Genomic DNA, 10,805 nt, shown 5'->3' with positions numbered 1-10,805 from the left:
GTTTCAAGCCAATGATTGAAGTAATTGGACAATATGGTCATGAGATAAAATCATATACTTATCATTAGGTGAGAGAACCACTTTTAAATAGAGGAGATTAACCATACAAAGTTGATTCTGAAACAAAATGAAGATAAGATAACAAAAAATTGTTGTACATTACACCCCAAAATATAGAATGTTTATTGAACCAATTGATGCATCTAGTTACTCTCACACTAGTAAGAAAGTGTTTGAGTTATTTGATAAATTTGTGTAAAAATTGGAGTGATAAGATAAAGTGAAGCTAAAGTTTCTTATTAGCAAGCGTCTATAAACTGAATGTAATGAAAGAATTTATATAGTTAGTGATTACAATAGACTGAAATATTCTTAAATACTAATAGACTAAAATACCCTTAAGTGTTAATCTATACATATATAATGCTTATAGTAGAATATGTGAGGTGTCATATACGCGTCCACCACGTTAATCTAGGTTATTGTATAGATTTCATGGGTTTTGGGGTTCCAGTAATTTTTAACATTTAACTCAATCTAAGTTTTGATTGGAAAGAAGTCATGCGAACATGGACGGATCTATGTCGAGCCCCCTCCCCGAATTTTTTTTACGATAGAAATGTGGCATCACCCCTAATTTCTTAAAAAAATTAATATAATTCACTGTTTGTTTATTTAATTATTAAAAAAATGGTAAATTTTATTTTTATTCACTCGTTTTATCCAAAATTTTCTTCTTACTTTTTTAAACCCACCATAAAAATTTTTCAATCCCACCCCAACTCTAAATCTTGCGCCTGTCCCTACATGCGGAACCCGGTTGTGCAAGGAGAAGAGATTAGAGATCGATTCTCTGGTGGATGTAGCGTTTTTCGCGTCGTCTTCTGCTACCCTTCCACGTTGTAACTACTACAGGTATCCCTAAGTTACACCTTGAATTTTCCTGAATTTCAACTGGTTTCGTATTCTATTACACTTCTTGGTAGAAGACCTACAAAAAAAATTGTATTGTTACAGGACATCGTAGACGATGAGTGCATTGTCTTTTTCCGTCGATGAGACGCCGGTGGCGATGAAGACGACGATGAAGAGGAGGTATGAGTAGGGGTGAGCAAACGGGTAAACACAACCCGTATTACCCAACCCATATTCAACCCAAATTAAATATACTCAATCAATAACCCAACCCATATTATTTACTAATATGAGTTAGGTTGGGTAACCCAAATTTATTTTTTATTTTTTTTATTTAACATGTATTTGACTCATTTAACACATTTTTATCCGTTTAACACGTTTTTGACATTTTTAACACATTTTCCATTTTTTCACGTTTTTGGCATGTTTTGACACGTTTAACACGTTTTTAACGTTTTTGACACGTTTAACACGTTTTTCACATTCTGACACGTTTAATATGTTTTCACACGTTTAACACATTTTTGATATGTTTAACACGTTTTTGGCACGTTTAACACATTTTTGACACGTTGAACACGTTTTCATGTTTTGGAATGTTTAACACGTTTTTAACACGTTTTTAACACGTTTTTAACACGTTTGACATGTTTTTCACGATTATGACACATTTAACATATTTTGACACGTTTTTCACGTTTTTGGCACATTTGACACGTTTTTCATGATTATAACACATTTAATACATTTTGACACGTTTTTCACATTCTTTACACATTTAACACGTTTTTAACATGTTTCACATGTTTTTCACGTTTTTGGCATGTTTAACATGTTTTCCACGTTTTTCACGTTTTGACACGTTTAATACGTTTTTGATACGTTTAACATGTTTCTCATATTTTTGACACGTTTAATACATTTTTCACACGTTTAACATGCCAAAATGTGAAAAACATGTTAAACGTGAAAAACATGTTAAACATGTCAAAAATATGTTAAATGTGAAAAAACGTGTTAAACGTATTAAAATGTAAAAAACGTGTTAAACGTGCCAAAAACGTGAAAAACGTGCTAAAAATGTAAAAAATGTATTCAACGTACCAAAACGTGTTAAATCTAAAAAAATGTGTTAAATGAGCAAAAAATGTGTTAAACGTGCTCAACATGTCAAAAATGTGTTAAACGTACCAAAAATGTGAAAACGTAAAAAATGTGTCAAATATGTCAAAAACGTATTAAACATGACAAAAACGTGAAAAATATGTTAAACATGTGAAAAATGTGTCAAATATGTCAAAAACGTGTTAAATTTGCCAAAAACGTGAAAAATATGTTAAACATGTGAAAAACGTGTTAAACATGTTAATCATATCAAAAATGTGTTAAACGTGTTAAAATGTCAAAAACGTGTTAAACGTGCCAAAATCGTGTTAAACGTGTCAAAAACGTGAAAACCATGTTAAACTTATTAAAAACGTGTTAACGTGTTAAATATGTCAAAAATGTGTTAAACGTGCCAAAAACGTGAAAAACGTGTTAAACTTGTCAAAAACATGTTAAACGTATTAAACGTATCAAAAACGTGTTAAACATGACAAAAACATGAAAAATGTGTTATTGGTATGAAAACGTGTTAAACATGTCAAAAACGTGTTAAACGTGCCAAAACATGAAAATGTGATACACGTGTGAAAAACTTGTTATAAGTGTGAAAACGTGTTAAAAATGTTTAAAACGTGTTAAACGTGTAAAACGTGTCAAAAACGTGTTAAACATGTCAAAAACGTATTCAACTTAATGTTGAAAGATGATTAGTTTATATTGGATTAATAACAAAAAATAAAATTAAATTTATATAATTTGGGTAATCCTAACTCAACCTAAATTAAACTTACCATACTCAACCCAACCCAAATTAATATTTTGAGTTAGGGTTGGGTTTGGGTAAACCTAAATTATGCTCACCCCTAGGTATGAGAAGGATCATAGGGAGTGACATGATGGTTGTAGGATACCAAGTGTTCGGGGAAATGACAAAGAGAGGTTCGTACTTTCTCATCTCCTTTAATTAATAAAACATTTATATAATTTTCAGAGGGGATAGTGGCCACACGTGCACCTTCCACCATTTTCTAACTTGATTTCTAATTAGGTAAAATAAATAAATTTTATTCTTCCTAATTGCTTAAATTTGAGCCAATTTCAAACTTTTTTATAATTGAATCTAGGGTTTATTATGAGACTAGAAAAAAATTCACCACTTTACTTCCAAATCTAGGCGTTGTTTCATTCGATTACAACTAGACAATGGTTGTCGCGAATTTATCAGGTTTACTCGAGGGAGCTCACTAAGGTTTTGGTTTAGGCCATGAATTTCTTCGTCACACAGAAAGATGTTCTGTTCTAGTACATTGATACTATATATTCATTATTTTCATCATGCTATGATGTTGCTTATTTATAACCATTATGAAAATTAGGTACAAGTTGTTGATGGTTCATTTGAATAGCCATAATACCAATATGACGCAGTTCAGTTTGAGTTAGAATTGTTTAATCCAGAATTTTCTGAAAAACCATGTTTGGTAACTTATAACAAAATGAATCTTCTAGAAACATATGAGAAATGTGTATATTCAAGGAAAATCTTGAAAGACGTGAAATTAGATGTTTTGTATGAGTGCTACCATTGAAAAAGGTACCCACGAAGTGATATCTACAGAGTATGAACTCATACTGGCTCAAAGAGAAACCAATATAATCAAGGTCTTACATTTTCTTTAAAAGAAATCTTAATATCTCTAGAATCTTTGAAATATCATATTAATGTTTAAATATAAAATTGTTTCCATTTTTTTAGAGTCGGAGGTCTCAATTTTCATTGTATCTCAGCCATACACATCTTTTTGTATCCAGAAATTTATTGGTGCTTTTTCAAAAGTATAATGAAAAATTATTTACGAATGAACCTATAAACATATTTTTGGTTGTCATGATGATACAAAGCATAAACCCTTTATTTTTTATATTGGATTATCTTTTCATTACTAAACTTGCATTCATAATTGTATAATTGACCACTTTTCATTACAGTTACATAGATTCAGCGTCAAATTTGTATCTTCTTAATGATTGATATATGAAAACACATTTTATAAATGGAGATGATATGGAATGACTCTAATGGAGATGATATGAAATGACTCTAACGGATGATTTGGGCCTTCAAATTTAAAAAAGAGCTCATATGATTCCATTAGATGGCCTAAATGGAATTAAAACTTTAACTTTCATCTACACAACATGTAAGTATAACTGACCACATTTTATTACAGTTACATAGATTTAGTGTCAAATTTGTATCTTCTTAATGATTGAGTTATGAAAATACATTTTTCTGATGGAGATAATATGTAATGACTTTAATGAACGATCTGGGCAGATAAAGATGATATGTATTTAAGAGTTTATCAGTTAGAAAATGAAAATGCAAAGCTGAGTGCACTTTTGTAAATATATCAACAATCAAAATCAGTAAGTAATCGACGTAACCAAACAATTTCACATGCAGCACCAGCAGGAACAATAAGAAGATATTCATCATTTTTAATCCTCTTCTCTTCCTTCTCTTCTCTCTTCTCTTCTCTTTTCTACCCAATCCATTGATCATCCAAATTCAACTCTATATCCTTAACAACAACAACCAAACGATGATGCCATATGTCAACATTAAAGTGTGTTTCAAGAAAAAAAACTTTTGATGCCTTACATTGTTAGGTAAATTTTCATGACAATATATACCTCCTCTAAGTGATCCTTTTAGAAGTTCAACCTTTGAAACTCAATCCTTCACAACACATAATGTAGAGTGAAATGAAAAAAAACATTACTAATAGTTGCAAAACGAGTTACACTTAGTAATTTTTTCAAATATATGGTACCTGAAAAATATTTGGAAGATATAGTGGCATTTGCATGTTCAAAATAATTGAGTTGTCAATATTAGCTATAAAGATACCATGACATTACTCACTTTAATATCATTGTCACCTGTATAAGTAGTGTGAGTTTGATGTTTATACATAAATCTGATGTATTATGATCAGATGCATCGGAGTCGGGATACCATGTTGAATCTGACTTATAAGGAGGAGAAGTCATCATAATTATTGGAGAAGACTGTTTCTCATCATAACGCTGATAACAATCCATCGTTTGATGCCTATTTTTATTGCAGATTTGACAAAAAATATGTGCTCAACAATTAATGCTAGTATGTCTTAATCTATTGAAAGTGGTACATTTATGACGATTTCCATTATTACAATTTTCATTTGAAACAATTTTGTTTGAAGAATGTCTATTATCGTTAGAATGTCCATTTTTAATCCATTTCAGTTACTATGTTTTTTTTCTGTTTGTCTGAAAAAAATATGATGAATATGAACTTGAAATGTTACGACCTCCATTTCGGCGATTATTCTAATTTCTTTGTTATTTTATTATATATGCGACGTTAGCGGTAAGTTCTCCTATATGACGTGAAGAAATAAGGCATTGCTCGTGCATAAGAAAAAGTCACGTAAGTTCGTTGATGCTTACGAGTTCTCGTATTATGAAGACCGCAACAACGATTGATTCAAATTCTGATCACAAACCTCCAAAAATATAAAGAACAAGATCAAGACCGGTAGCCTTATGGTCAGCTGTAGTCAAGGCGTAAATTGTCGATTTCATCTTCTAAAGGTATTCTTGAACACTTGAGTTACCTTTTCTGAAAGTTTGGATTTGAAGTCTCAATTGCATAAATCGAAATGTAGTTTGACTAGAGAAAATTTCTTCTAGGGCTTCCCAAAATTTTCTTACTGTATAATTAACTGAAATAACTTGTGTGAAAAAAAATCGATAAAAGTTGAGATTAACCAACCTAGAACTTTTGAATTTTGAATATCTCATTCTTTAAATTTTAGATTCTTGATTGTTTTTTTATCCCATCTTTATCGGTGATATTAATAAAAGTTGATGGAAGATTTTCTTCTCCATTAAAATGTTGGATGAGACCACATCCTTTAATTAGAATAATAACTTGAAAATTTTTGTTATGCTTATGAAGTGTAATGTTAGTTTTTCTTTAATTAAAAAAAAACATTAAATTTCTATAAAATATAATTGTGTTGATTTAGTTTTAAAGTTATTGATGGAAGAATGTTGTGATTTTTTTATTGATATTTGACGTTAATGTATGATACCAAGAAATAAATAAAAGACTTGTAAATAAAGAAAGACAACACAAAGAGAAATAAATTGATATTATTAATATTATTAATGAATTGATTACAATATAATTGAATTATCATATTTAAAAAATTTATAAAAGAATAAATAATAAATAAGAAAATAAAAAAGTATTGAATAATAACATAAATAAATAAATAGGAGCACATAATTTTAATGAAAATAATTAATGATTATATTTTGATTGATATGGCTTCAAGTGTCATATGTAAGTAAGTTAGATTTGAGAAAACAGACATGGGTTCATGTCAAATAAGTCGAGCAATTAAAAAAACATTATAATTAAAAAATATATATATATATATACTCAGAAGGTAAACTTGAATTATAATTAATATATATATATATGAAAGGAAAACTTGAAGAAGTGAAATTTGAAAAATAATTCAAGGTTAATAATGTTTGTAAAAATGGTATTTTGAGTGAGAAATATCTATATTGTCCATAATAACTTAAGTATTCGCGTCACGCATTTTATAATTTACATCAAAATTATACAATTCGCATCACGTCACAAACGGAATAATATAGACATTTCACATGGCTCAAAATATAACTTAATTATTTTTTAAATTTCCTTCGGGAAGATATATAAGATGTACAAACTTTCCAAATAAAAACAATTAAATGAAGTTTATCTAAAAAAAATAAACAAATAACTTGAACAATCCACGTGGTCCAATAATTGAGCAGCTGATAATTTCAAAGGACACGTCACCTTTAAAATAACTGAAGAAAAATCCCAAGCTTTTAAAAGGAAAAAGGATCCCTGAGAAAGTCGTTGGCTTTTTTCTGACGCCGATCGGAGATCCATTTCGCCGCGCCGCACTTCCTTTTCCGACGGCTGTTGCCGGTCGCCGGAGAATTTATCTTCTTTCTCATCGTCGATTGATCGTCTGTAAGTATTCCGATCTACTAGTTTAATCAACATATTTTAGTCTGTAATGCTCCTACTTAAGTGAACCCGTGTTTATTTTCATGGAGTTTTGAAGATCTTGATGCTGATCTGTCTTTAAAATGCTCTTGTTATTGATTTTAATCTTCTCGTAGTTCTTACTTTCTTTCTGTACTTGGAAGAGTAATGGAAGCTTATGACTTATTGAATTTCATGTCAGTGTGCTCGATTAGGGTTTTATTACGACTTAAAGTGATATAATGATTGAATCGCAGGGACTTGGTGAAACAAATCTAAGTTCGAATTCTTAAAATATCTGATTCTGAATCAAGGACAAAGTAAAAGGAACAATTGTGTCATTAATTTTTGGAAGTGATATGCTATAAAAGCAATAATCAGTAAGGAATTTTTTAATACCAGAGAGTGAGAGGAGGAGGAGGATGGGATCTTTCAAAGGTCATATTCTTCCTGGAACATTATTTCTTTTGGTTGGATTGTGGCACACTTGGAGCTCTCTGGTCCGGTATGTGACGAATCCAAAATCATTTCGAGTAAGGATTTGGAATCCTCTTAAGGGTTTCAATGGGAGAATAAAGTATTTGGAGCTATATGTGGTAGCTATTGGATCATTTATTGATATGTGTATAGAGTTGTTATATTCGCCTCACCTCAAGATCTTTGTTAAGGGTGTACTAAATCCTGCTCATATGAATGATTTTGAGCATTCTGCCATGCTTCTCATGTTCTTCATCTTTGGCACAGTATCGCTTCTTTCAGAGACAACCAGGCAAGTGTTTGTTGCATTTAATATCATTTTTCTGCTACTAAGAGAATGCATAAACTCGAGAATAGAAAATGTGTTGAACTGCATTAATTTAATGTTTTGAAGAAGTTTTCGCTTGACATTGGGAGAAAGTAACTTCTTTCAGTTTGTTCCTTTTATTTTTCCCTTTTTCCAAATGAATCTGTTTGCATATACATGTTCTACCTATATATATAAAGAGAAGTGATTGCACTAGAGAACATATTATCAAGGCATAAATCTAAGAAGCTGTTGATGTTTTTTTAGAAATACCCAATTTTTTGCAAAAAGTACCTTGTTTGATGAAAAAATAATTATTTGTGTTAAATATCTAAAATATCCTCTTTCTTTAATCCATTTGAAAACACTTATTGCATGTGTATCTGGGTCTAGGTTTGACGAGAAAACGTCAATAAATCTCCTTGGAAACACTTTATTTGTCAAGTATCTCGTCCAAATGTTGATTTAGATGAGATAATGTTTTGAAACATAACTTAATTAGACATATTCATGAATTTGTTGTCGTTTGCTAGTTCAAACTCAGACCTAGATTCAACTCCAGAAAATATTTCCAAATTGGCTTAGGGGCTTGTTCCACTTGGGTCATTTGAATTTAATCTCAAATAACTCATTATCCTATCATTCATCTTATTATTAATCATATCATAAATCAAATTATCAAAATACCCATTAAAAAATTAAAGTAATTTGGTAAAACGGACTCAAATATATTTGAATTGGGTTGTGGAACGAGTTATGCTTAATTAACCCATGGATTATTTGGAATAAACCTAAGGGTAATTTGCTATTTTAATTAATGATTTGATTGTTGCTTAGATAAGGCCTTTTCTAACATCACATTTCTACCGTCTTCAGTTTATTTGTACTGCCGGAGGGAGCTTTATGCTTGATTGGGGCAGCTGCATTTTCAGCCGAATATCTTCTATTCTATTTCCACTCTACAACTCATAAAGGTTTAGAAGGATACTATCACCTTCTCCTAGTCTTCCTTATAGCTCTCTGCATATTATCCACAGTGGCAGGTGCCCTATTCCCCACTAGTTTTCCAGTTGATTTATGCAATGGTATTGCTATAACACTTCAAGGATTATGGTTCTATCAGACAGCATTCACCCTTTATGGACCCATGATGCCAACTGGCTGTCGGTTAAGTGAAACTGGAATCTTATGCCGTTCAGTTGACTCTGAAGTCAGAGGGGAATTGCTTGCTAACTTCCAGATGTTCTCTATGGTTTCTGGTGTTCTTGTTGTAGTTGCTATCGTGTATGGCTTTATATCTTCGAGATCTGGAAGTTCTGACTTGTATGAGGTTGAAATGGATTGAGAATCAGGTTTTGATCAGATGAAAGTAAGTCACATTTCGAATTATTTTCAGATTATTACTGCTTTTGACTTTTATGAAACTGGAAATTTACGTGTTAGATTGTTGAATACTGAATTTTAGGTATTTAATGTGCCAAGTGTCTGAATAAACCAAATGAAAATTTCCAAACTCATTTAATCAATGTGGAAGTAAAGTAGAAAAGGCATTAAAGACTAGTTTATCTTAAAGTGACGCACTTTGATTAATTTTCAGACATCTTACTATATTATCAGTTAATTCATTCCTAACTTAGAATTAAGCAAGATATTTTAGAATAAGTGATAAGTTACGTTATAAAAGGCTAACTTTTGGTATTTTGTTTATGATATGCTAGATTTAGAAGTTATGGGATTGCGACTTTTGGATGGTGCTCACCGAATCCTGACAAACACATGTTGTTAGGTGAGATGCTTCCTTGCCTTATGATCATATGCTTAAGATTTCCTTTACTATGCAAATTCCTGAAAAAGCAAATTGCTTTTATCTAATCTTTCTCTCTTTTCCTATTTTCTTTTATTAGCAGAAAGAAACATTGGTTATAGAGAGTTAAATATCTTTATCCCTTTTCGAGATGTAACATTTAAAAACCAGCAACAAAGTTGAACTAACTAAAAGTTTGATGATTCTTAAACTGGTAGAACATAAGATGAAATGTTGTATTCTTTATACATCCCATGTACTGTTTTTGACTCGTTGATGTCATTTTTGTGTAAAAGTTATTGATGAACTCAATTTAGATTATTAATTCTAGTTTTATATAAGTTTTTGAGTGAACCCACCAGATAGTTCAAGTCGGAATCTAAGAAATCTATTGCGATTTGATCCCACTAAGAACGCTCTGATTTAAAGTGACTATTGAGAATAAATTCAGGTAAAAAAATATGTTTGGTGTATAGATGATTGTCATTATTTATTTGTTTCAATGCAATTTAATGGTTTATTAGGTTTATTCACTTCTCTGTACATCCTTTTGTCTATGACAATCTTTGTTGTTTTTAGGGAAATTGCATTTAGAAAGAAAAAAAATGAACACAATTACAAATGAAACAAAATCAACAAAAGGAATCAAACCAAAAAGGAAAATACCATGTCAATAATCTATCAACCAAGATCAATAATTGCCCATGAGAGTACTTAGGTCAGGATTAGGATTAGTATTAGTCTTGCCTTGTTCTTTTTTAAGGGTTTCCTCTTTATTTTCAACCAAATAAGACATTATAACCCAATGATTCATAATTGCCTTCTAAAGCAAATCCATAATAAATAATATGGTTAAACAAAATCACTTGTATAATAATATATTGGTTTGATAACAACATACATGTTTTTTCCTTTCTATATATTCTTATAAGGTCCAATTGTTTTTTGGGGATTGAACATGCATCATTTTCGCCAAACAGAATTCCGGTCATTTCGGTCTCTTGTGTGGTCGAAATGAGTCCTCCAATCGAAAGTTGGATATTTGTTATTTTGGTATTTAGGCTGTCGAAATTCAGAACCAAAATCTG

At 30.7% G+C, this 10,805-nt stretch overlaps 1 protein-coding gene across 4 annotated transcripts; it reads left to right on the top strand.

Annotated features, from left to right (window-relative positions):
* The first annotated feature begins 6,975 nt into the window (after positions 1-6,975).
* Positions 6,976-9,984, top strand: LOC124926032 (transmembrane protein 45B). Of its 4 annotated transcripts, none has more exons than XR_007098329.1 (5): positions 6,976-7,114; positions 7,387-7,898; positions 8,790-9,282; positions 9,632-9,699; positions 9,821-9,984. XR_007098329.1 is itself a non-coding variant. In XM_047466191.1 (4 exons), exons 2-3 carry the CDS (start codon positions 7,552-7,554, stop codon positions 9,256-9,258), a joined length of 816 nt encoding a protein of 271 aa, XP_047322147.1. In that variant the 5' UTR covers positions 6,976-7,114; positions 7,532-7,551; the 3' UTR covers positions 9,259-9,282; positions 9,632-9,984. The 4 variants fall into 4 exon arrangements, 2 of the variants coding, with proteins under 2 accessions (XP_047322147.1, XP_047322146.1); XR_007098330.1 differs by having other exon boundaries at positions 9,818-9,984; XM_047466191.1 differs by having other exon boundaries at positions 7,532-7,898; positions 9,632-9,984.
* The last annotated feature ends 821 nt before the right edge of the window (positions 9,985-10,805 follow it).

This window comes from Impatiens glandulifera, chromosome 2 (genome assembly GCF_907164915.1).
Source record: "Impatiens glandulifera chromosome 2, dImpGla2.1, whole genome shotgun sequence".
Classification (NCBI taxonomy): domain Eukaryota; kingdom Viridiplantae; phylum Streptophyta; class Magnoliopsida; order Ericales; family Balsaminaceae; genus Impatiens; species Impatiens glandulifera.
The sequence above is the reverse complement of the archived record's forward strand: the minus strand, read 5'-3'. Positions and strand labels throughout refer to the sequence as shown.